Source organism: Spodoptera frugiperda, chromosome 12 (genome assembly GCF_023101765.2).
Source record: "Spodoptera frugiperda isolate SF20-4 chromosome 12, AGI-APGP_CSIRO_Sfru_2.0, whole genome shotgun sequence".
Lineage (NCBI taxonomy): Eukaryota > Metazoa > Arthropoda > Insecta > Lepidoptera > Noctuidae > Spodoptera > Spodoptera frugiperda.
The window spans coordinates 5,749,755-5,776,733 of record NC_064223.1 but is presented as its reverse complement, the minus strand read 5'-3'; the positions used below and the strand labels follow the sequence as shown (position 1 = coordinate 5,776,733).

Genomic DNA, 26,979 nt, shown 5'->3' with positions numbered 1-26,979 from the left:
ATTCAAATCGGACCCGTGGTTTTAGAGATTAGCGCGTTCAAACAAGCAAACAAACTCTACAGACTTTAGATAGGAATATATCTATCTAAAGAATTATTCAAATCGGACATGTAGTTTCGGAGATTTGCGCGTTCAAACAAACAAACAAACTACAGCTTTGTATATTACTACAGATAGGAATATAGGAACTATCTAAAAATAGTAGATTTAAAAAAAACTAACTTTTATTCAGCCAAATCTAGGCTAGACGTATTATTAGGTAGCAGCCCTAAAAAAGTTGAGAAAAGGTCAAGAGAAAAGAATAAAATATATCAATCCGTCCACGCATTACGTATTCCCATAAATGTCACATTAATATTGATAGAATCGAGGACCGAAGTTACATCGTGACCGTTTGACGTTTGACAGTGGTTTGGATCACTCACTCTTATAGTAGGCTGTGTCATGATCTCAATCTGGATTGGGGTCTTAAAAACATATTGAGATTTCGATTCTGTCATTTATAATACTCATGATAGAAAGATCAATCAAAAATTTACACATTTTTATACATTTTACCCACAGATTTCTTATGACTACTTTTAGAAATTATTTTCATGATAAGTTTCAAATAGACTTACAAAGTTCTGTTATCATCAGCCTATAAATGGCCACTGATGACCAAAGGCCTCTGTTCACACGAAGAAGGTTTGAGTATTAATCACCACGCTTGCTTGTGATGGCGATTTCAAACTTATAAAAAATAACTTATAAGCCCAGGTTTCCTCACGATGTTTTCCTTCACCGTTTATCAGTGGTGTCTGAATAATCTTAGAAAGTACATACACATAACTCGGAAAATATCACACTGGTAGTTGCCGTTGTTACGTTTCGAGCTCGCACTCTCATGCATAAGAAACGGGTGTCCAAAACCATCACGAAATTTCGAAAGTCTAGTATCAAGACTATTCAAAGGAGGGTTTTAAAACTTAACAATTCAATATCCCAGTTCAGCAATCGAGGGAATCAGAATCAGACGAAAGAGACCAAACAAATAGTATCGAGGGGTTGACTATGTAGGACCACGTGTCCCAAATTGCGCCGTAAGGCGGGGAGCGTCAAAGACTACTGATCGCCGTATCCTCACACAAAACCCTCGTTTATTGAATTTTCATGATTCCTTTCCATGCAAGTTTGTCGATTTCGCGGAATCTCAACTCGGTTGCCTTTACTAGTAAGTACATAGCTTACCTACATATGTACTTTGAGCTCGGTCGAACAATTTTATCAAAATAAATTAGTTCGGTTACTTTGTGGATGGTTTTATTTTCTCTGTTATGTAGACTCTGTGGAGATTTGATTAATGTTTTCATAACTCAAAGTGGTTGGTCGGTCATAATTCTGCTTCTAGGAATTAGAGATATGAATTTCATTTGCAGTCCTAATGTATATATCTACTGCAAAGGTACTGGATATGTACTTTAAAATAATTGTATAGTTAGTAAACTACCTTTGTTATAACAAACCTATTGTTACTTACCTATTTTTTACAAACAACACAAAAGAGATTATCAAATTATTTTCACGCTATTTTCTGTACAAAAAGACGAGACGCCTCAATAAAAAAAGGTCGAAAGGTTACACTAAGTCATTAAGATTGATGTCCGAGATTGGTCCACAGTAAAAAAGTTTTGAACGTTCCATCTCACTAATATCCAGCCATATATGAAGATAAATCTATGCCCTAGAGAAAGCGTTTCTAATCTTCCAGAGAGCCTTGACACTGTTTCTCAAAATAGAACAGAAGGGCGCAGTGTGTAAGGTCCAAAGATTTGGGGGAACAACCGCAACAACAGTTCCTCACTTGCAAACCAATATTTCGAGAATGTTCCATACGCTGTACTATTGACAAAATCGAAGATGATTTACACATTCAAATATCAGAACAATGCAGTAACACATCAAAAATTGTGTATCTGTTAAATTGGTGTACAATACCAACCAATACGAATGTCGAGTGTATAAAATCGATACTTATTCGTAACTGCACACCAAACACTTTTTTGTCTACCGTACACATGTTCACGAACGCTTACATAGCAAGGTGTCGCTCGGAACAGTCCCCAAAGAGTTTCGTTTGCGGCACCAAATTGAATTTCCGTTTCGATACATTTAGATAAGTGTGGGTATTATTTTGCATTCTGTACTTAAACTTTGGAATGGAGTCGTATTTGGGTTGCGGTGTCGCTATTTACCCTTTCAAATGTACATACATGCTAACACTGGAGTCTCGTTGGATTTTCTCTCGTGTCTTGAGTGTGTGCTAACAAATGCCACATACAATACGCCTTGCTTGACTTCTAATTCCGCCAAAAAGACATCTTGCGGTGGCTCGAAACTGGATGTCAAAATAACTTATGGTAACAATCCTTTTTGGATGAGAATTTCTTCGTAAAATGGTCACATAGATGAGTAGAATGTAATCTTCTTACTTTTATTCATTTCATACAGGAACTATTCCTAGATATAAGACAACTACCAATTTATCCTTGCCAATTGGGACGTAAATTTGGCAGATAAAGTTACATCCTATAACAAGAAATAGTGGGACAATAAATAAATGTATTGCTCCGTTATTTTCTTTCGATCCAAAATTGCAAGTCACCAATACAAAATAGTGTCATTTAGGTTGAAAATATGAACAGTAGTAAACTATCTGATATATCGATGGTTGTTAGGCCTCCTCTATAAGTGGTCCCTGTTTACTCCTATTGACCCTTATAACTTTCACACGATGACGGCTACCTAATAATATTCTCAGTTTACCTTCTTTTCGTGGCAATTGAAGGTAAATAATTCAGATAGACCCATTTTCGGTAATAGGCGCGCGTTGTCCTGACAAACTTGTACCTAATTAGTAGATACATATCTCTCTACGTGGATAGTAATTTAGTTCTTGTTAGTTCTATGATTTTTTTATGTAGGTCGTGTGACTAGCGTTCTTCACATGACTCTGTCTGCTTAATCAGATTAAAATGTTACCCATACATGTGGGTTGAATTAAATTTCTTACAGCATCAAGATGGGGTCATTAGTTTTATTACTTCTACTTTTTTTTCTCTTCTTTAAATACTTTGCCCCACACTTGGATTTTCTTCTTTATCGTGGGTGCGTTTACAAACATACAAGTTAAATAAACGTATACATGACACTCAGACCCGAAACAATAATTTGTGGATCACACAAAGAGTTCCTACGTGCGGAAATGGAACCCGCTACACGTTGCTCGGTAGCCAGTTGCCCAACCACCACGCCAACAGTTCTTGTTCACTTGTTCACCATTCTATTATATTAGATTGCCTAAACAAAACTGTTTGTATATAATAAATTCTATTCTACAGTATCTTATTATAGGACGTGACAAAATCTTTATATAATACGTAAATAGAAGGAATATTTTAAGGGATTTCTACTAATTAAGTATTGTATTAAAGCGTGGGGTATTCTGCTCTGGTTTCAGTCCGGTGCTTCGGGCGTTGTGATTATATTTTAAGAAGTTATAATCTCCGGTGAATTTTGGAAATTTAGACGGTAATTGGTAAAATGTGGGTGTACTACATTTAAATCGTAGGATAGTCGTTCAGTTACACATTTAATAATAGGTAGACTTTTCAAGAAATGTTTATTTTATTTCAGAAATTAGGTAGGATTCTAAGAAACCTTTGATCTTTGAAGAGAATTGTATTTGTCATTCCAATATCTCAATTCTATTGTTTACCGTCTGATAAGTAAACACAGCCCTAGCCAATGTAAACTTAAACCACCAATCACAATAATTCATATTTATTATGATAACTGAATTCATTCGTCCATTAATTTTATGTAACCAATCAGCTGTCAGAATTGACTCGAGGCAATTAGGGGTGGCGCTGCAAGAGTGATTTAAGTTAAACTTTGTTGTTTACGTTGTTGGACTTGGCGATTGTCATTCAGCAAGCGATTAATCATAAGAGCTTTGTCTCGAGATGCAAACAGCTCATAAATAGTTCGTTAAGGGGAGTCTTAAAGAATTTGGTTTGTTTTGACGAACAGCTTCAAAATTACGCTCCGAGCCTGTATTCCGCGACTCATGCTGATAATGGATCTTTTTTCCGTTGTTTTGATTTTTCGCAAAACTCCCTTGTTTTTTGTTTTAAATTCTTTTTTTTTGTTACGGTGTGCCAATTACGCAAGTAGATTTAGTTAAAATGTTTTTATAGGAATTGTATTTATTTTACTGATACATATTTTACTCTTGTTTTATTTTCTGACAAGAGTATTTTGAAAGCACTATTGAATATTACGTATTAAAAAAGGAGGATCAAAACACAAATAGAATAACAGTTCTATCAGAATGGCAAAGAAATTTTATTATTTATGTTTCCTTTATATTAATTCATGAGCTTCTTGTACCTTAATGTATACAGACAGTTTTATGTGGACCACACTTAACTTCAGTGTGTAAAGTAAACGGCCAAGATGGCTCCGGGTTAGGCGATATAGGTGGATAATCCGTCCTCATCAGCCATTCGACCGCACAAAGTGTTGTTACGCGTGTCTAGAGTTATCCCCATCTATCTTCAAGGGGACCGCTTAAGAATGGACAGGACAAAGAGCTGGCCATTACGACGCGCCTTGAAATTGCAACTTGCTCGACAAAGGACTTTGCTGTCTCATGTCTATTCAATTACTCTAAAGGTCAGCAGACGAGAGCGTCTGTATCTACCTACATACCTCACAACATCTTTCCAAAGCCACGAAAGCCATAATTACGCAAGAAGTACCTTAATTGTGTAGGCGTAAAATACACAACGTGAAACGACTTGAAACTCGGTTTTAATTAAGAAGATTAATGAAATTCGATACTCTGAAAACTGATAGGCACTACATTGTCTGCGGAGCGCTTCAAAGCGAATAGATTTGGAGCACTGAATGACATTTCCGTGGACGTGCGTTCAATCATTGCAGGGCTCCATATGTATGACTTTCGGAAATCTTTTAGAGCGTCGCATCGCATAAAGCCTCTGTTGTCCAGCAGAAAGGGTGTCGAGCCAGTGAAATCTTTGGGAGTTGAAAGGCAAACATTGGAAAAGCTTTTTTCCCCGTCGCTCGGTTGGGTCGTGACGTCCGGTGTGCTCTCGGGCGCGATTGATTCAGCGGCGGATGGTTCAATAATTCAGCAGGATGACCGGCCTGTACATGTCGCATGTTCCACACGGGAACTGGCCGCAATATTGACAGGGCTGTCAGCCAACTTCCAAAATAACAGATAAGTACGGAAGAGTTGTCAAATATGGAGTCCATATTTTATGTTAACGAGAGACATACTTATGTAGTTTCGAGGGATGAATGTGTAGTTTGACATAGTTACATAGTTATGCATACTAAGAATATACACCGTTCCAATAGTAACCTACGTCGTATATAACAAGGTACAAGCAATAACATTCTCATTTAGCAAATTGCATAGAAAATGGTGGCGCGGTCGCATCGCCGAGGCCCACAACACCGCGAGCTATTTCCAATCACACGTTCCGACATCACTTACCAAACATTATATTAAATGGTTCAATTAAAACTTATTTCAGGCCCTGCCCTGGTTTATTAATGTGCTAATAATTCTTTCTGTCATCGTAATTAAAGTTTAAACGAAGATAGACGAAGTTTATTGCGCTTTGCTCGGAGTTCTGGCTGTTCTTTAAGGTGATATACATCAATTCCATTAGCACAGTTTATTTTGACTAATGATAGTATCAATTTGCGAAAGAGACGTAATTAGGCAGCCGGAAGCCAGGCCGCAGGATACGTCGACCGACCGCCACGTCGCCAAGATATCATCTATCATTCATTTCTGAGAAAAAAACCTCATTCTTAGAACGTTTACGTCACAGACTCAATTTTTTATCGTCCACATAATGCCCGAGTTTTTGAGGAAAAGTGTACTTAATTTTTACAAATTGGTAGAATAATGATCTGTAATTAATAGATACTACACTTAAAATACTATTCGATTATTCCACAGAAGAATAAAATATTTAACATAGTCCAGACCCAGTTAGAAAAATTCCATTACATTTTAATGAATTTCGGATAAGATATAAGTTGGCAATAAATCATATAACGCAGTTATCCTACAAACCCCACACGGAGTCACATTTTTCTCTCATATTTCGATTACAAAATCCATTGGCCGGTCGTGGCTTATCTTTGAATTTATACTTTTACACCGCAATAAAACCGTTTTAAAACGAATTTTGCTATTTACTGAGTTAAATGCAACATTATATTTGTAAATTGTAACAAAACACAAGTATGTTACGCCTCGTGTTATTGTTGCATCTGGTATTGTGCTCTCTGGTAATGTGTAAAAGGAGAAAGGAAAAGGAATCGTCCGAGAGTGCAGATGACTTGGGAGGCCAGTTGGTGACTGCGTTACGAAATGACGTTAATATAGACCTCTCAGCTGATGAGGAGTATGAGGACCTTCGAGCTGAGCTCCTCGCCTACCACACAGCACTCGCATCCATCACACCTGGACGTAGTAAGTAGAACACAATGTGTGTTGAACAAACTAAATCCACTTTACATTGTAAAACTCTGGTTTTAATAATACTTAGAGGGCCGTTACTTATCAGACCGTAATAAATTTACATAAATAAATAGCTTTATAAGTTGCCGGTATTACTTCCGAGACAATATAGCAATAATTAAAAAGTCGGCAGATTCACTGCGCTCCGTAATAACCGGAGGCTAATGAAAATGTGTATTTCATAATCAAGTTATAAAAACTTTAGCGCCCCTTGTTATAAACATGCTGCTGTTGATTATGCAAACTCAAACAGAACATCGTCAAAATTGATTCGATACTTAGAAAGTAAACATAACATTTGTAGGTAGAAGCAATGTAAAATCTATATTATTAACTCGTGGAAAATATTTCGACATGAACTCGAAGCACACTCGTAAAAATGTTATATCGAAACATTACCTAATGAACATTTTCTCAGGATCGATGAAGACAACGCCGTGTTGGCAGATAGGTGGAATTTGCGTCAATCACAAAATGTGTGAGGGCGACCGCTTTCTATCTGAAGCTCATGGCTGCAGAAGAAATTTAGAAGTGTGTTGCTTCGTGTGGAACAGATACTACGCCAGAGACCTGACACACTTAGGTTTGAAAAACTTAGCACTGCCGTGGAATCAGCAAATGGAAATTGGCGGTAAAGGTATTATAGATCCACCCTCAATTGAAAAGACGAAAAAGAAGAAGAAGAAAACAGTAAAGAGAAACTTGGATTATGCCCTAAATATACCATCACGCGACGGTGGATATAAAGAAGAGAATAATATTGGTGACATTCCTGTTATGGTTATAATAAGAAATCATAACAAGTAATTGTTCTTACTCACTCGTATTGCAGACAAAATGTTAATGAAATGTAAAATTAAATTCGATATTTTATCTTAACGAATGTACCTAACGAAACATTACAATCAAAACATTAAACGGCTTATCGAATGTCGTTCTTTCTGTTAATTAAAAAGTCAATCTTGTAACTATTTATGTGTTTAACTTTCTCAATAGGCATGTAAACGTAAAATCATGTTTCTGTACGTCGGTGGCGTTATTATGTTGATTGTTTCAAATGTGGGGGGTCAAAATCGCGCGACAACCAGACAACCATTTATACCAAGCGACCACATCGGGGTATCCAGTGGCTACAGGGATGTATTCCTAGCTGGAATGAATGGGAAACCAACACTTGGTTAGTTTTAAATCCAATTATCACTTCCACTGCTGCAACCGCTTCTTTTTCTTTCATTATGAATTACTATACAATAAAGTTGACTATAGTTACCTACAAAATTATTTTTCTTTATTTGTGTCCGTTGTCAAAAAAGTGCCTTTTCCTAGTATCCCTAAATCTTGTACCATTTCAAACTTACGTCTAATGGATTTTTCAAAAGTATTAATCTTTTATGCATTTAAAAAACATTCAGGGAGCTTCTTGCATTACTTTAACCTCAATATAAAACGAAGTAAGTATTCTACCAACATTACTGTCTGAGTGAATATTTTTGTAGATGCACAACTGATATTGAGTACATTGGACCATTGAATCGAAAGTAGGTCAATGGATCCTACCTGATGTATACAGGACTATAGGTTAATGAGAAAATTGTACAATTTTACAATAAATGACGTCATACAGGAACAGCAGGGTCGACCTGTTGGGCACGCGGGGGCATCTGTGTGGATCTTCATCAGTGCCCTTCATTGAATATGGACGTCGGTGTTGCTGGCTGTGCGTGGGGCTACAAAGTCTGCTGTAAGACCCACGGGCTCCTCTCCCCAACAGTGGGCACCCAAAGAAGATACGCCATACCAGTCATAAATAGTCTCGACGAATTAGGAACCTCCTTGGAAATTATTGCGCTTAGGAACTCCATGCTACTCTCGAGTTGGCAACGTGAAAAGAATCCAGAAACTGATGATGTACACTTGGAAGACTTGTTGAATAAATAAATATTTTTGTAACCTTCCTGTGTTCGGAAATATTTCCTATGAATTAATAATTCAAATGACATTTGACCTTGAGCCTGTGAGGGCTTTCGATATAATTTCGATCAATCGGACGGAGGCGTCCGTTAGCGCTTCCAACATAAAATATTACTTTCAACGTCCATTCACGTAAATGCAAAACTCGTGTATCATGGTGGGCCGTTATCGATGGTCTAAGCAATTAAATACAACCAACACTAGAACAAAAGCCGCCATTCATAGTGGAAATTCACATCAATTTCTTTTATTTTCAATTCTGCAGCCATTACGTACCGTTATGTGTCATGTAACAAAAAGACAACAACAAAATAATAATAAATAAACTTCGTTTATAAATGATCATCACCAAACATAGCTAAATAGATCAGAACTATCAAGTATTCTAAAGGGAAACGCAAACATGAAAGCATTAACCTGGGCCCCATATCCCGCAGAATACAATTTGAACAACACACACACAGAAGCTAAGCTTAAGTGTTACCAATTCATTAACCATGAAGTGCCTATATTAAGCCTACCATTGTATAATAAAGTGGCTCATTCATGCTCCACCACCGTGCTTGCCAACGATTAGAATGTATATTGCATAACATCTTGAAGCCTGTTACAGCATTTTCGTGTATTAATATTGAAGTAGTTGCTCCCTTCGAATTTGATCTTAATGTATTCTAATACGTATTCCGGAGATAAGTATGTGTGTTTGTATTTAAGGGTGCGTAACGTTATCGTTGAAGATTGAACCATTTTAATCTCAGATGTAGTTTTATACCACCCTAACTCCTTAAATGCTATGTTTTTAGTAGGACTATAAGTACTCCCTTCGTATTCTGAGAACATTATATAACTATCTTTTTTTTTATGAAACATGCCGGTAATTGTCTTGTCAGAAGTTTACACAACCGACTTGGACTTATATGCTTCCCAACCTGCCCAGGTAGTACGACTTGTACCAACACAACCACAGCACACGAAACAAAATTCTACTGTGAACTGCAGTTAGCGGAGCGTTTTCCGCGGAGTCTCTAGGAATACTGCCGATCCAATTAGTACCAGACTCCTTCAAGACAATAAAGATGGGGAACGAAAATTGGTAACTTCGAATCAGAGATCCTCCGGAATAAACCAGAATATACACAACGTGGAAAAATCCACAATTTGTAGACGATCCGTAACCGTTGTTGGGTACAACCGAATCCGCGAACTCTCGACTTAGACTGTGGTATCACTCCGGTCGAGCCGGCCCATTCGTGCCGAAGCATGGCTCTCCCACACTTATAAAGCACACACACATCTGATAAAGTTCTGACGTTTTCCAAACAATTTACCATACTTACATGACGTTCTAGAAAAAGTAATATTGTCTTGTCAGAAGTTAACATAACCGACTTGGACTTATTTGGCTTCCCAACCTGCAGGTAGTACGATGCAGGTACCAACACAACCACAGCACACGAAACAAAATAAAGTCTACTGTGAACTCAGTGAGCGGAGCGTGAAGTTAGAAACTACGTCCGCGGACTCTCTACGGAATACTGCCGATCCAATTAGTACCAGCACTCCTCCATAAACAAGACAATAAAAATAAACAACGAAAATAAAACTTCGAATCTCACATCCAGAATATACCAGAATATAGAAAAAGTGGAAAAATCCACAAATTGTACTCGATCCGTTACCGTTTTGGGTACAACCGAATTCGCGAACTCTCAACTTAATAAGGATTCTTGGTTCAAAGACGGGCTGTTAGTTTGAATGCGTGCCAAATTAGTTCACCTCGACTGGGCCGCCTTCAACATTCGTAATGAACACAACTAAGTTTATGTGTTCGTACATAAGACCGACCACAAATTACAGTTTGACGTGAAATTGTATGTGCGTAGACTAAGATCATGGCGCTTAAGTAAACGGTAACTTATACGTAAACGTTAAACCGTCAGTGTTCTTAGCGCGCCCCGACTTGATCCAGGACCCTCGGTAACGAAGTAGATTCTCTCTTAGGAGTGCTTGTTACTTCTGATGTGTACTTTGAAATGAACATTGGTAGCGGGTTGGATTAAAATTAATATTATATTAGCTTTACGTGTAAACATGATATGTTCCTGTCAGGAGGTGTAACAAAAGTGTATGTCAGATTTATTCTGCAATCTTGGAAAAATTCAAGAATCTCGTTTTTATTTTGTTACGAATATAACTTATCGTATTCACTGTTGGGATTCGAGGGTCTTCTCTGGCATGGCGTGGGTAGTGATGTACTACGAGAGACCAGTGGAGATTGGTAAAATGTCACGTCTTCAATTTATTAGTTTCTTGGATTTATCTAGTTCCATTAAAACTATGTGCTGTGTAACCACTATTTCAAATCAAGAGATGTCCAAGTCGATAAAAACGAAATGGCTGATAATAAGTAATAACTTAAGCAAAATCCTCACTAACACTAAATAGCCGTTCATGCAAATTTTGACTGTCAAACAAAAAAAGCTCAAGACTTATTTATTTTACAATGTTTTTGATGGGAAGGCACTTTGGAACATCAAAATATGTTCGATTTCCCAATTAGGAAAATTGTATTTAGAATTTTTATTAGCCTAAAATGTTCAATATCTGCCAATAAGTTATTGCCGATCACAATAGAATTAATATTACGACGCTGTTAATCCCATCAATGACAAGGTGCCATAGTGCGTTTTGTTACAAATTCCATTAAGAAAGCATGGTGTAAAAATCTTTTGTGAAGGTATCTACATGCAACTTATCAAAAATTAACATTGCGATCTTCACCAGGTTGAATTAAGTTTTTTACGAGCGAAAATGCGAGCAAGATGTAATACTTGAGATGAGGTGTAAAATTTTCATCTCTTCAAACAACGTTGTTTTATACATTGTGGTATTATATTTACTTAGTGTAGGTAGATATTGGTGTGATGATGAACTTTACCTTAAAATATTAGTAATAAATAAGTAATAAGTGTATTTTATTTTAATATTTTTTTTAAATATTGTTATTAAGCGGTAGTGCTAATAGAGGATTACTTCAATATTGCCTTACCTCTGGCACAATTTCAAGCTCTGTGTTATTGTTAAAAAAACCCGAAATGGTACTTATAATAGGTACTCCAATCGACCTGGGAATCGAACATTAAAACTGAATTTTAAACCTCATTCTACCATCAGCATCGTCGTGTCAGCCACGCGATATTCCCTGCTGAACATAGTCTTTAGCCTTAAAAATTAAATCATCAAAAAATCAACCGCCTTTAATTACACGTAGAACTATTCAGAATATTCCCCGACCCAGCATTTATTCCGGAATATTAAGTTTCGTCGATTTATTGAATTCTTCCCAACCACTTTTTGTTCGAGCCTATACAAAAGCGGCCTAAGTAATCTTGCGAATAAATTGCTGGCCACGATGTTAATTAGGGAAGTATTTAGCAGAATGACCCTAAAATACGGTGCAAATTATCACGTGGTATTATGGGCTAAATGCCAGCACATCAAGCTACACTAAAGAAAAACGTTGCTTTATTGGATTATAAACTTTAAACGTCATTAATAAAGTTGATTTCAGATAAATGCTAGCACATCAAGCTACTCTATACAATCACGTTTCTTTATTGGATTTGAAACTTTAAACCTCATTAATAAAGTTGATTTAAGAAAAAAAATATTGGGAATCGAAAGCGTCAATCACGTTCGAAATTTATAGCTTCAAAAAACCGTTACGTTTAAAAGCGGCCAGCACTTCTATTTAAGACGCCATCTTGGATTTTTACTAACCATAAAAGAAAGAATTTCTACAATCGTTTTGAAATTGTAAGAAAGTAAATTGCATGAATGAACTGTTAACGATCTCCTCTTTACTCTGTGATTCTAGTTGCCATTATTAATTAACGATAATAAGAATTGTTGAAAACGTTTTTAAGTTTCTAGTTTGCTTCTTTGATCTTTCTTTTTATTAATAAGAATTGAATTTTTGTTTGTTGAAGTAGTATTAAATTACAGAGTTTAACTTTATGTAGCTCTGAACTAGTCTGGAGGTCATGAAAAAAGTAAAGGGAGGTACATGAATAATGTAAAAATGTGATTGGTATCCCAGCTGCCTTTGTCATCAGGATAGTATCATGATGAGCTGATATTATGAGGATGTCATTTAGTATGAGTGTAATTACCGAACTACTTACATGAACGATGCTGCATTCACAACAGGGTAATGTTAATGCCCGTCTTATAGATTATTTTAAACCATTAGACACGTATTTTCTGACGGAAACGAATACTTTCGAAGATATTATATTGAATTTGGAACTTCGCGTGACGTCACTTTTAGGTACGTTTTATACGTAGAAATGACTTTTTTATCTAAATAACCCTATTTATGTTCTAATCTATATTTAGGTTATCTTATTATTTTAATTTTCATACTCTGTCAACATCCTTATTTCACTCTACATGTATACTTCTACACCATCAAAACAGGCTTGCGGAACCCCCATAAATTAATTCCGGCCATTTTGCGCAGACGATCATAAACATCATTCAAAAAAGTATTAAGAACTGTCTAGTCAATACTTTTGTCCATACATCAAACTATTGTGTGTCCTAAAATCATTGTTTGATACGTGAAACCATAAAATATTAATGATGGCAATAAACGTCGGTCGAATAAATGTGTGCACGTGAATTTGGAGCTGGGCCACGGAGGTGTCATGGCGGACAATCAGCCGGGTTATTAACATAACTGTCGCGCTGTTTAGCTGGTTCGGGATCACGGTGTGATATTGTTTGTTTGATGTTTAATGAGACTACCTGGATATTACGGATTCCATTTTACATTTTTTTTTTATGGATAAGGAGGCAAACGAGCATATGGATCAAAGATGTCTCTTAGTTTGGGTTGGGCTTTTCTCAATGAGGTTGGATAAATTCTAAAATACTCAATAATAGGTATATTATACACCTCTTTAACCTTAACCATTTGCCTTCAAAACAGCTATCTTCAGAGTTTAGAAAGATAGAAAGAAACATTATTTCCGCCCCAACGCACATCTTAAAATATCATCAAGAATATTAAAAAAGAACGGTGTTACCATTACACAAACGCAAACGTACACATAATAAAGGGGATCGCGGAAAAACATTTAGAGGCCTTTCCCACATGACAGCGTGCATACTGAGACGCACCTGAAAAGTAATTGAAATATGCCACGTCTTTGAAGGCTTTGTTATCATCCAGAAACATATCAAGAGATATTTTATTCCCAACATTCCCCCACATTTGTAATGGAGCTCATTTTTTAATATAAAAATCGCCTTAGGGCTATTAACATTTCTATGGTCGGGTCATAAAAGGATATTGTTGAGTATATCAGCTTATATCCTATTCAGGGCTATTGAATGTACAGTAAGGTTATATTTGCTGTATTAAACGCGCTAAAACCAATAAGTCGTATCAATGTTTAATGAAGTTTCGGGGAAATGAACGTAATAAGCATTGTAATAAAGGCTTGTTTTGTTTCAACTGACCTCGTAACACTTAAAAGACTACAGACAAGCAAGGCTATAATGAAAATTACTAGGAATAATAGTGGGTAACTGCTGTCATTATCATTAACTCGTCCGAATGTTAGTACAGGAGAAACGTGTATTTTATGGGTTTGGAGGTCGACGTATACATGTTTGTAGGTATTAGGTTTATAGCAACTACATCTGGTGATATAAAAATGGCAGAACGTAGCATCAACTTGTATTAGCTGACGCAGGTTTCAACACAGAACAAGGAAATACAGATCACAAGTTAATATGAGAAATCCATCAAGTTGGCTGGATGTGATGCATGTCTCAATGGTTCCTTCTACTAAGAGATTATAAAACCAAGAAACTTTTGACTAAACATTGATTTCTAGGATATATAAAACTTTTGACTAAATAATGTTTATTTATCAATTCATTCATCAGGATTATTATAATGACAATTAATGTAGACGCGAAAACGTAACACTCAAAATAACTCGTTACTGTCAATCAGTGAGATATTACCCTAATCACACTCATATTATAAAGTGAAATGCTGAAATTACTGAGCAGATTTCGATAAAATTTGGTATACAGACAGGAATATGAGCTGACTTGGGTGATAGGATACTTATTATCCCACGGAAACGCGGCCGAAACCGCTGACAGAAGCTAGTATAAAATAATAAATGTACAATGTTAATGACTATAAACTACATGACGTATAACATCCATTGCCGTCGTTATTAATCCGGTAACAGGTGTATTAAATTGGCGGCAAAAACCAAACAGGTATACGTTTACAGAGTATAATATCTTCGTGATATAGCCTCTAAACCAAATTACAGCGTCAGTGATTTATTCGTAACACCACAGTCAACGCGAATGAACCGAAATTACGCAGAAACATCTAGGGTTCTGCAATAAATTGTTCAATAGACAGGTTAATTAGACATTTTCTCCAAATGGCACCGCGTAAATCGGAATAGGGCAACGTAAATGCTTTTCTAGAACACAAATGAATTCTTAACCGGGAAAACCTATAGCCGTAAAGAAACGCTAATGCGGTGAATCGCAATTAAAAATTGAACCTTACGAGTATAGCCAACAATAACGGGTGTTTTTAGGTTCTTAGAAGTTGAGGCAATTTTCGTTACAAATTACGCGAACTTGAAATGGCGTTCTGTTCTCGCCAAACGAAATTACAGTGAGCGGAGCATTGGTTTTTTAGCTTTACGATGAAAGTTTTGAGCGGAACCTTGTACAAGGAATGGGTACGCCGGGCCCTCGGAATTCCGTCCGCTCGTCGCTTCGTATGCAAATGTGTTCAACACTACAATACATTTTGCTATTTGCATTCTAGCTAATTGCTTTTCCTTTCGACGCCGCCCGAACAAACGACCGTTTATTTCTTTGTGCACTAGACACCTTATCGACATTGTTAATTGCGCTACAATTAGCCGCGTATTGATTTACTTGAGTGCCATCTACAGGTGTTTTGCTGGTACTAGTGATAGGTCTAGCTTAAAAATACACATACTTGCTTAAATTGCATACCTATATTATTTCTTATTTTTATTTTCGAATTTTCTTTTTTACTTTTTGCATTAGTCTGTGTTTCTTATAAGTATATCTAAGACACAAACACAGAGTCGTTTTGTAAAAAATAAATTATTTATCAAACAAAGTTTCAATTTTAGTATAGCCCAAGGTAATTTCACTCAAACAATAATGTCTCGTCTGTCTGCGATTGCTTAATACAGTATTAATCTTTAAAATCTAGACATCTAATCTTATCTAAGTTTCCAGAAAGTAATTACTGAATACTTGTTTCGCAGATTGCCTCTAATTAAATTCTGAAGCGACAATACACATCGCTGAGACACACACTAAATATTTAACGATGTTAACTTCTCAAGTTAAATGGGAACAATCAAAGTTGTGACGCAGCACAAGATGTTCGGTGATGGGTCTTTTCAAACACCATTTGTTATTTATGTACTACAGGACTGTTTTCGAAACAGAGGGTGCGACCACTACACCACTGTCTCACTCTACACCTCATTATTACCACCACTCGAAAGAGACGGCAATTAAACAATGAGCACTCCCATTGTTCTTATCTCACACCCTGAGAAATAATTCAAAACTAACTGTCAAAATGTAACGAGAAAGATATAATCCTGAAAGTGAAATGTAGGAACGTCATAGAATAAAACATTGTAGGTGCTGAGCCCCGCTCGTTAGCCTCATTACGCCGACCCGTTTAATGCTTATTTCCATTCGCGATTTTACCTTATAAAAGAATAAATTCACGAAATTTTTATTATATTTGCACCGCTCAGTCGCTTTGTGGTTGGAAAAAGCAGTAAGTTGCCATCCAATATAGCTGAAACCGCTTTCATTGAATCGGAATTTTTGTGTTATGAAAAGAATAACAATCGACGGTCGGGGTTGAACATGAGCTCAATAAAGGCGCGTATCTCGTAGTTGGGTGTGTGGATGTCAACCGCTGTAAAACGAAGTTAGTCCCTTTGTCAAAGAAACCAAGTTTGCTTGCACCTGTAGGTGTGGTATGGTAAATTTAATTATGCCGCTGTTGCCGGCCCGCCGCGCCCCTCGACAACCGCAATTTTGCGGCGCGCGCCTTACGCAGCTAAAGAGCTCGCACCAACATCAGTTAATGTTCCAAACCCCGGTCGGACGTAATCGGATCGTAAATTGAACATTTTTACGATGCCATCGTTCATAAACATCGTCGGAAACGTGTCACGATCGGTTTAAACTAGTCAATAATAACATACTCAGTTACGATACGAATTGTGGAGTCTACAAAATATTTAGTGCTTCAGTTTATGTTGCTGCCGATTTTATTTTGGCGAATAACATTTTTAAGGTTTAATTTAATGGTTTTTATTCGTTTATTACTAACCTAAATATTTTCCCAGAATTAATGTACACCATGGCATTCAACTTGTATATCGCTTTAAAAACCTACACGAAAATATCCAAAATAAAAATGGGTCTATTTTTCCGTTTTCCCAGCCACGGTACAGTTTCCAAGCTATATTTTGTTGGCCCATTTTAGGTGGTAATTAATTTCAGGAAAGGCCTTCTTCCTTTATTCAACATTTTCTGGCAATTTTAAAGAATATTACAAAAAAAATGTCTTCTCATGAGCTGTTGCAAAGTATCTAGATAATATTCAACATATAATATAACTTTCGTGAGACATACTAATTATTTTTTTATGTTTTTTGGCTTACTCACGTAATTATTAGTCAGGAGTCAGTAGCAGCAAAAAATTGAGGCGGTAAAGAAAATTGAAGGCGGTTCCCATTATATTTAAACTTTTATTTTTACTCTATTTTGCAATTAATTATAGTAGTTCCGCTTCAAAACTTCTATTTATCTCATTGCAAAGTTGACTAAAATAAATTCAGCAATTAACAAATTAAAACGTAACAAACAACCTTATTTTACAACAGTAACATTGACTAGGGTTTAACAATTTAACGAGATCAATTTCGGTTAGAAAACGCGAAGATTAAGTTATCAGTGATATTGGATCAATTTCATTGGCCGCTTCCCAGAATCCAGTCTCCTGAGAATACGGAAGGATAACCTGTAGACACAATTTAGTAGGATTAAATTTACAATATTGCTTCTTATAGGGACACTTTAATTATTCGAGTTTATCTTGATATCGATTCACAATGATTTTTAAAGACCTTTGGTGAAGTCATTAAATTATTTCAGCAATTTCTTTTTTCAATTAAGTACACAATTAACTTGTGTTAGAATTTTTAACCTCTTGTATACCTTTAACCTCTTATATGAGACACAATAGAAAACTCATTGTGTCTCGCGTAGATCTGCGCTCCCGGCAAACTACGGGTTAATCAGCATAGGTTTAAGTTATTCAAGAACCGAGATAATATGAAATATAGATCGAGTCATATTAAATTTCATATTTCCTCAACCCAAAAGACAACAACATAATTTGATTGCATGTCTGTTCGGTGTAAACACTAGTCGGCCCTAAGTTATTCGACCTCATCAACTCCTGAATACAAAGCTGGTCAAGTTTGAATTCAAAATTGGAATTCTCGGGGTGTTCACCCTTTGTAGGGTCCAACGACAAGCCTTATTTACCGTCTAATAAATTCTTTAAAAATTGCAAATAGAGAAACGAAAAGAAAAAAACATTCACCGGCAATTTCACAAAACAGTATGCTTTGCAAGAAAAGAAAATGCTAAAGTCTATTCGCCCCGACGCCAGACAAAAGAATTTCGCTTTTTAATTTAAAAAGTTTATATAAAAGATTTTTTCGAGTCCCTAAAATTCAGTTTGCTGCTAAACAAGTTTTTGAACAAACAAAAGGATTAAAATAGTGTATGTCGTTGCAAATTGCAGTAAATAGATTCAATTAATCACAGTCGAGATAAATTAAAATACATTAGGCGCGACAGCTGCCGCCATTGACAGCCGTCGTTACGCTTGACAAAAGAGAAAAAGACGTAATTTAACTACGCTCACAAATCACTAAAATTCTTTTTGTTTTCGCTCGACTACGGAATACCGAAACGAGTATCATTTTATATCTGTGTCGCGGGTTCGAACACCAGCCATTTACATGAAAGAAGCGTCAAACGGTACGGTACGATCCAGCACAATACCACTCTGATTGCGTTACGCGTTTATTCCCATCTCGATGTGTCTATTCAACATAATAAATAATTATGGTTATGCATACCGCATACAAACTAATATTGAAAGTTATTTCACAGAAATAAAAATAAGTTTCTATTCAAAAACATAACGCTGCTTTTCCATCAGAGATGTGCTATGCTACGTTGCTGTGGATGCGTTTGGCTTCCACCATTGGTACACATAGCATAGCACTGGTGAAAACTGGTTCAACTAAGATATGTTTTTTATGTGGAAATGGATGTCTGTGCTAAGGATGGTTTCCCTACTATCGATACATCGCATACTCGACCTGCGCATCATCTTCATGCAGCTACTTTGATTAGTATCGGTTTAAACGGTCACGTAATTTCACAGCTTAGCTATTACATATCGCAGCATACATAGCTACATAGCACATCTCTGATGAAAAAGTACCCTAAATCTAATGATCCTTGTGGCACTTCAAACGTGATCCCATATAAGATTTGTTGGTACACAGGTAGATAAATCCGTCTGAAGGTCATATAAATAAGTAGGGCACGCGTGAGAAGTGCTGCGAAGCGAAAAAAGCTCTTATCATAAAAAAACACATAAAATAAACTGAAAATGTTGGACTTTACCGAAATATAAATAGTTAGAATCAAACTTTATAAACGATTGCAAGCGTTACTGGTGTCTAGCTCGTTTCTAAATAGAAATTTCGCACCACGAAATACATTGGCATCGCGATCGGCGAGCTTTAGAATTCTGACTCTCGTATTTCAGTATCGGGAATTCGAAAACTCTCCGATTTACATAGTTTACGCTGAGGTATATATGTGGCCTTATCACGTATCCATTGCTAGATACAAAATCAGCTCGGTTACGAAACGGGCTGAAATGTAAATGAACTGAGACGAAAACTGTACTCTATAAAAGTAAATGGATGGTTGATTTCAAGGTTCACTTTGGCGTGGAGTTTCTTTTTTTACATTTCCAGCGGTTTATAACATTGATGTCCTCGTGTCAGCGACTCAGCGGAATGTCAATACAAACAGATATCGTCCGTACGTACATGCGGACTGGGTGTAGTAGCGTTGTCGATGGGAAAGTAGGTAGAGCTCAGTTTGCGAAAAACGTGCAAACGTGATGACGATCGTTATCAGAAATATTCTATAGGCTGTACCCTTTACCGTCACCCTTTCTATTATATTTGAGTAGATGAATACGTTTCAATATGCCTGTAGGAAAATGCGCCCTATTTTAGCTGTGAATACTACTGCGGATTATGAATTCTGAGTAAATAGGTGCTGCGGTTTTTTTGTGTCATAAAAATGTTGCATAAAAAATATATAAAATGGCTACCTATGCTAAAATAATATATATATATATATATATAATGCTAAAATAATCATCCTTTTGTATCATTAACGCTTTAACACGGTTCAATCTAACATATTACAGGTTACAAAATATAATTAGACCAAACCACATAAAAGGACATTTTCGAATGGCCTTACATCAGTATTAATGTCCTTACAAATAGGATTAATCACACAATCTATAAAAGAGTCAGGTACGACACTAGAAACAATAAAAACAAATAGACAATAGGAATGATAAGCAAGAATGAAACGGTCAAATGGTTTCTTTATGTGATTTCCTCGGAAATTGCGGCAATAGCAGGTCCATGATTGCGTTAGCCCCTTGCCCTGCTCTCGGCAAAGTCTTCAGCCACAATGTGATTGCTTACTGCCTTTCATTAACTCCTTAATCTATTATTCTATTAAGTATCCTCTAAGGAACTCTTATTGACATACGGTAAACTTGTTAATGTTATTTTTATAATATTTATCGTGAGACATACTAAATAAACTAAAAATCACGGTTTTCTCACGTACATTAATGGCTAAAGCTCTACTAGTTTCGAGTCACAGAGGGAGTCATGCATACATGCATACGCGGCGACGTCAGGCAGCCAGTTATGTGAAAATATTAAAGAAGAGTCCCTATGTGACTCGAAACTAATAGACCTTTTCTCCATTAATGTTTGTGAATAAACCATGATGTTTAGTTAATTTGTTAATACCTATTCATTTGTAATATTTATGAAACCATGATCATAGCTCGCTGTCTGACGTTGATGGAGGTTAAAGCTACTCTAAATTGAAATGCACATTCACCTGATCGACATAGATTAAACTCTGGATAAAGTATTTAATGTAACTTTAACTGACAATCAACTACCTATAGTTAAATGTTATCTATAGTAATAGTAAACCAAAAGTCAGCTCAATGCAACTGACAACAGTTTGAATGTGTTAATCTCTCATACTGTCAGACTGTATTGAAAAAAATATTCATTTGAAAATCCAATTTCATATAAAAGTTTACAGTTATGTATACAAACTGATATTTAACTACGCTTTATAGATGTGGAGTAAGCGAGCGAATCATGGATCGAAGCTAGTAAAAATAATGTACTCTGAAGTAATGATGTTTTACTTTGTTAAGCTCAAAGTATATTTTAAGATTAACATCTTAAACGTAAACAAATAAAAACATTCAACCTTTTTATTTTTATTTTTTTATCGTCATCTCAACCATTATTTTTAAAAGCCTTAATCTTTATACCTAACTTTATCCTCTTTTATTTACCGTGAAATGGGAACGTTTTACGCATAACAATTTTTCTTTTTAAACACGGGAAGAACGTTGCTTTGAATTAAAGCTAGTGCCCATTAGATAATGTCCAAATAAAAATAGACTTTCGTTCAGGTGGATTAGATTGAATTTGCCTAAATTGCTGAAATAAAAATATAGTGTGGCTATTTATCATATCTGTCTCAGTTTCTCTGTTCGGCGATACGAATCGTGTTCCTCAATTGAAATATTGCATACAGAAGGAAAAGATGGGAAAATATGATTTGAAAAATGATTGCTGAGGACATTCGACTCGGGAGAGATGTCGAATTTAATGTCGCTCTATTGTGAAACTTTCATTTACTCCCAAGTCCCAAGTATTGGAGCTAAACTGCACAGAAAATAGCGTTTGTGAGATGAACGAAGTTTGTAATAGGGTATTGTTTTATTCGTTTACATCCGAGATGAAAGTTGCAACTTTATGTGGGGGAAGTGATATATCATTTGGATGTATGCGGGCGCTCTGGCAGCGCTGTGAGGTGGTTGGGTAAATATCTAAATTAGAAACCCGACATATCGGGCCGCGCACTCGATGCGGTGCTGATTGATCACCGCCCTAACTACGGTAACCTCAGCTACATTACACGATATTAAAACAATTTGTTTGAGGTCGTAACCTATTATTTGTTAGATTGAAACTAATAACAGTTTATGAGAAATTAATTATGGAGTCACTAGGCTTGAAGCGCCAATCTCGTTCATTCGATATTTGTAGCATAAAGAAAATTCGTTACGTCAAAATATTATGTGGGAATGTCAACTAAAAAGATAAATAGCCGTTCCATTTAAAATAAAAAAGTACAACAACTTCAAAACAAGATAGGTAGGTACCTAGTGAACAAAATCAACATAAGAAATCGATTTCCCAGAAATAAATTTAATTAGTGGCCAGTAGTCACTAAGAACTAAGAAGGTTGATAAATAACAGACGACACGTTTAATTAAGTCTCGTGCTTTGAGAAAATCGTCATTTTAATTGAACACCATTTCCTCTCATTGATTGCCACCCCTATTACAAAGGAATAAGGAATAAGCGACGAATCATTAACTTCTCATTTCATTGCGGTGCGATTACAGTGAGTCGATTGTTATCAGTCGTATTGTATCCGCCAGCAGAAATTCTTATTGATTAATCCTGGGCTTTCTATGTCTTATCGAACGTTATGGGAAACTGTTCGGAGTCATGCAACTAACTGCCTACGTATTCTTGGTTTATTCTAAGAATTTGGCCTGAGAGAAAAAATTTGTTCGTACTGAACGAATATCGATCTTATTGCCAATTATAATAAAATTAAGGTTATTTTTTTTATTTTCTAATTAAACTTTTGATAAATGCTATCTAAGAATATTTTGTACTACTATTCTGCAAGGATTGTAGGTGAAAATTCTAAGGTAATATGCTTAGTAATCCTATCTTTCTCTTAATCTTTGCTCAGCACAATTCCGGTGATTTTTAAGCCTTTTTACTGAATTTGGTATTCTAATCATTTACATCAAAAACTTCTACAGTACAGACGGCTTAGTATGAGTTTGTATAACGTTTAACGAGATCGAAACGTTACCGTGTTCGGTTCATTGGCACCGGCCATTCAGAGCACCGAACGCGCTCTCGTTTCGTTTACGTTCAACGTAAACATACTCGTACTAAGGGTACTGTCTAAAAAATGAAATTACCAATCTCCAATGATGCAATTGCACAGAAATAGACATATTATACGGCAAGGGGTAAAAGTGAAGCTACTCAAATATTTCAAGAGAATGGAAACTCTTTCAAAGCATCAGAGCCGAAGTCTGGCATTGTGATCTGTAGCTATCGACTAAGTGGAGCCTTAGCCGCGTCAGGCGTCGATATTAAACTGAAACTCGCGTTATTGCCGGCATCACTCCCATATCTATGAACTGCTACATTTGTACAATAGAGATATGAATAAATGTTCAACTTATACAATTTGGTGGGATGAAGTTTCTAATATCTGTAAGATGGAGGTTTAGTTCTGAAGATGATGGTTATACTTAGATAATATGTGGATATTTTTTCCTAAGCATTTGGCGGTTTTATATTGAGAAGACTAACTTTAGGCCTTGTACACCGACAAGTTTTTGCTAACATAACAGATAAGAAGTTATATTTTACAAAATTTTATATAAAAATATAATAGAACAAAAAATGATTACATTGAGAAAACTATTGCTACCGCATAGTTCGGGTTTCCTTTATTAACCCCCGACGCAAAAAGAGGGGTGTTATATAAGTTTGACGTGTCTGTCTGTCTGTCTGTCTGTCTGTCTGTCTGTGGCATCATAACTCCCGAACGGATGCAGTGATTTCAATTTAGTTTTTTTCGTATTAAAGGGGACTTATGTGCGAGTGTTTTTAGACATGTTTGATGAAAATCGGTTGAGCCGTTTTAAAGTTATGGGCGGTGAAAGTAACGTAAGCGGGAGATTAACCGAAGGTCTGCAAATATACTGGAATGGGGTCTCAAATGAAACCGCACTGAAATAAAATAATGAAAGATATCATTTATTCGTATTTAACCTTTAAGTACCGACGTGGGGCCTGTGAGGCCGTGGCGGATAGACAAGTTGTTAGTTATACCCCTTCCCAGTGCAGGAGAGACCCGTGTTCATCAGTAGCTGCGAGTTTAGTTGCACCGACGTCGTAGAGTGTGGTAAAAGTACCGGCGAATACTGTTTTGGTAATTTATGTCGATTTAAAATAACGACGCGGCCTCTCAGGCCCAACGTCGGTACTAACGTTAGTTTTTTGTTTGAGCTATGATCAAAATAAAGTGCTTAATTTCAGAAATCAAACTGCTAATAAGAATAATGGATGTACCTGGGACATCGAGGGGTAAACATAGTTTACCTACAGATATACAACACTATTCCAAAAGACCTTGTTTTCATATAAATTCAAATAAATAGAATACTCGGTTCAGGTATGCCAGATTTAGTTCAATATGAGGCGAAAGAAGAAAAAATAAGAAAAGCACATACTTTTCTATTTCGATTTCTGAGGTGCATCTTGTACACCTAACCGAAATAAAAAATTCACATATCCATGTTACTTATGCAAGAAACATGTTTGTTTACAGTGCGACAAACAAGTGTGTCCTGAGTGTAACTTTGATATTGGACATTTTTTTTATTTCTGGAATACCAAATACTTTTTGTTTTTTTTTATATATCTAATAACCCATAAATTTAAGAAAAATATAATTTACGGTTCCTAAGAAGTCATATATTGTTATTTTAGATTTTTTTTGTAGGCTTGTAATTTTTTAGTTAAAAATGGGACCAAAGATTGAAAGTGTTATAATTTCAAAGTTTATTGAAAATTATTACTAAAAATGTCATTTATTTTATTTGTAAATTCCAAATTAACAGTTTGACCTATAATTTTATGTATTATTATACATATTTTTTACAAAACTCAGTGTTATTTATGCGGCCTCTCAGGCCCTACGTCGGTACTAGTGTGACAAAAAAACCACGTCAGTAGCTAAAGGTTAAAAAAAAAATTAAATATTAAAAATTAAATTAAATATTTTATAAAATACAAAAATATAAAACTTTCACCAATGTAATCTTTAGCCTACTTATAGAAACAAAATAAAGTAATTAATAAGTAAAAAAAAAAAATCAAAGCGAACGAGCTTGACCTTGAATGTAATCTTTACCTTAACAAGAATTAAAATTATAGTAAGCATATGTAATATACTATGCCTAACTTAACCTAACCTACCTATAAAAAGTATGAAATAAAAAATTAGAGGTACTTTAAGATTAGGTTTCTTTTATTATTTTTTACTTTTTAAAGGGAAATTAAGTTTTTATGTCGGGGGTTTTTTATACTCCTAAACAGATTTAAATAAAAGATTACCCCAAATTCATTTATTTAGTCCGGATTATAAGGTTTTTAATGCGCAATTGGATAGAATTTAGAACATTTCTACAACCAAATTAGCTGCCAGCGGTCTGTTGAATTAATCGCAATGACACGCTCCCGAATGCGATTCTAACAACTCATTTACCAAATTGGTTGAAGCATTTCCTGAGCTGCACATACCTACAAACCTACATCTGTTAGTAGTGTGTCACTGTGACAGTACAATTTTATTAGTTTTTATCATATTTTAACAAGGTGTTCGATTCATACCTAAGTAACGTTTTCTACGAAATGTATTATTCTTATTACGCATCACTTATTTTTCACAATAACTTACTAATATTTCACTGTATTCATTTATACTTGTATAGTCGGGAGAACGGAACAAACATCATTCTCCAACAGTATTTACAAATGGCGAGCTTTAGCAAAGCTCGTAAAGTAACAATTCAGATGAAAACGAGAGCATTTTTATTTGTTACAGGAGAGAGCATGGAAAATGCGGAGAGAGGTGAACAATGACAGCATGTCCCCGCCGCGAGCGATGACCCTGCAGGGCGCCAAGGGTCGCGCAGTGGCCGCGGCGGCGGGGCGCGCCGGCCCGGGCCCCCGTGCACACTCGATGCCATGTTTTATAGAAAATTTAACGCTTATTAGGCTATGTCTACAATATCTACGGGTGATATCACGTTTATATCAAAACGTCGCCGCCTCCCTGCCGCGGGTGCGAGTAAACTTTAATTTTTCAAAGCGTCCGCTAGTCAAATTAAAAACTGATGTGGATAATATGTTTAGTTTTCGAACTAGAACAGTGTATTGTGATATTAAAGCATTGTTAGTGAAGACAATAGTGCAATTATTCGTTGTTGCCAAGTGTGTTGTGTTGCGGTGGAGATGTCGAGGCGGCGGCGCGCGGCGGGCGCGCACGCTGCTGGTGCTGTGGCTGAGCGGGTGCGGCGGCGGCGGGTACAGCGAGGGCCGCCGCGACGGGGACCTCCATATTGGGGGCATTTTCCCCATGGAGGGCGAAGGCGGCTGGCAGGGCGGGCAGGCCTGCAAGCCAGCCGCCGAGCTCGCGCTCGCGGACGTCAACGAGCGCCTTGATTTATTGTCCGGCTTCAAATTATACATTCACAGCAACGATAGCAAGGTAAATTTGATTCATTAATCATCCATTTACCAAGAGAGTCGATAAATTACTTTCATGTGCCAATACGTGTGTATTATGCGCGACAATTTATGAGGTTTTTCAGTTTTCTGTCGTATGTGCGTGCTCATTATGGCGCTGCAAATTCATATTTAATCTACTGTCGGAATTGGGTATAATACGGGTGCATGGTAACGGAAAACTTAATTATAAGTACGTTGGCAATATAAGTTTGTGAGTGCGAAAGTTACGAAAATGTCAATTATAATTCCAATCAAGTTAATGTGCATAACGTGTCGTCACCTCTCGCTCCTCATCCAGACTGACAAGTAGCAAGTTAATGGATTGCCGAGTTAGCCCGCCCAGCTGACTGCGGTCCCTCTAATTAACAAAAAGGGATCGTATTTGTATCAAAGAGGAGCGCAGCCATAAATCCAAATGAACCAAAGTCATAGGCTTATGATATTGCAACT

General features: G+C 36.4%; 3 protein-coding genes across 5 annotated transcripts in view; all 3 read left to right on the top strand.

The window, feature by feature from the left end:
• The window catches only part of LOC118262401 (gamma-aminobutyric acid type B receptor subunit 1), a 176,014-nt gene that overhangs the window by 85,688 nt on the left and 63,347 nt on the right, over positions 1-26,979 (top strand). For all 3 annotated transcript variants that reach the window (XM_035573712.2, XM_035573710.2, XM_035573711.2), the window contains one exon: positions 25,844-26,509. In XM_035573712.2, coding sequence (XP_035429605.1) covers positions 25,859-26,509 — 651 coding nt within the window. In that variant the 5' untranslated portion in view covers positions 25,844-25,858. The remainder of the gene's footprint in view (positions 1-25,843; positions 26,510-26,979) is intronic.
• LOC118262402 (uncharacterized) lies at positions 6,203-7,537 on the top strand. Its single transcript, XM_035573713.2, has 2 exons — positions 6,203-6,559; positions 7,026-7,537. The coding sequence occupies exons 1-2, from the start codon at positions 6,331-6,333 to the stop codon at positions 7,412-7,414; spliced, it is 618 nt and encodes a 205-aa protein (XP_035429606.2). The 5' UTR covers positions 6,203-6,330; the 3' UTR covers positions 7,415-7,537.
• Positions 7,622-8,567, top strand: LOC126910602 (uncharacterized). Its single transcript, XM_050697342.1, has 2 exons — positions 7,622-7,784; positions 8,232-8,567. Exons 1-2 carry the CDS (start codon positions 7,622-7,624, stop codon positions 8,543-8,545), a joined length of 477 nt encoding a protein of 158 aa, XP_050553299.1. The 3' UTR covers positions 8,546-8,567.

Excerpts from the sequence above, each read along its gene's own strand:
- LOC118262402 (XM_035573713.2), top strand. The coding sequence starts at position 6,331 with ATGTTACGCCTCGTGTTATTGTTGCATCTGGTATTGTGCTCTCTGGTA. Across the intron at positions 6,560-7,025 it reads ATCCATCACACCTGGACGTA|GATCGATGAAGACAACGCCG; the intron begins GTAAGTAGAACA and ends ACATTTTCTCAG.
- LOC126910602 (XM_050697342.1), top strand. The coding sequence starts at position 7,622 with ATGTTTCTGTACGTCGGTGGCGTTATTATGTTGATTGTTTCAAATGTG. Across the intron at positions 7,785-8,231 it reads GAATGGGAAACCAACACTTG|GAACAGCAGGGTCGACCTGT; the intron begins GTTAGTTTTAAA and ends GACGTCATACAG.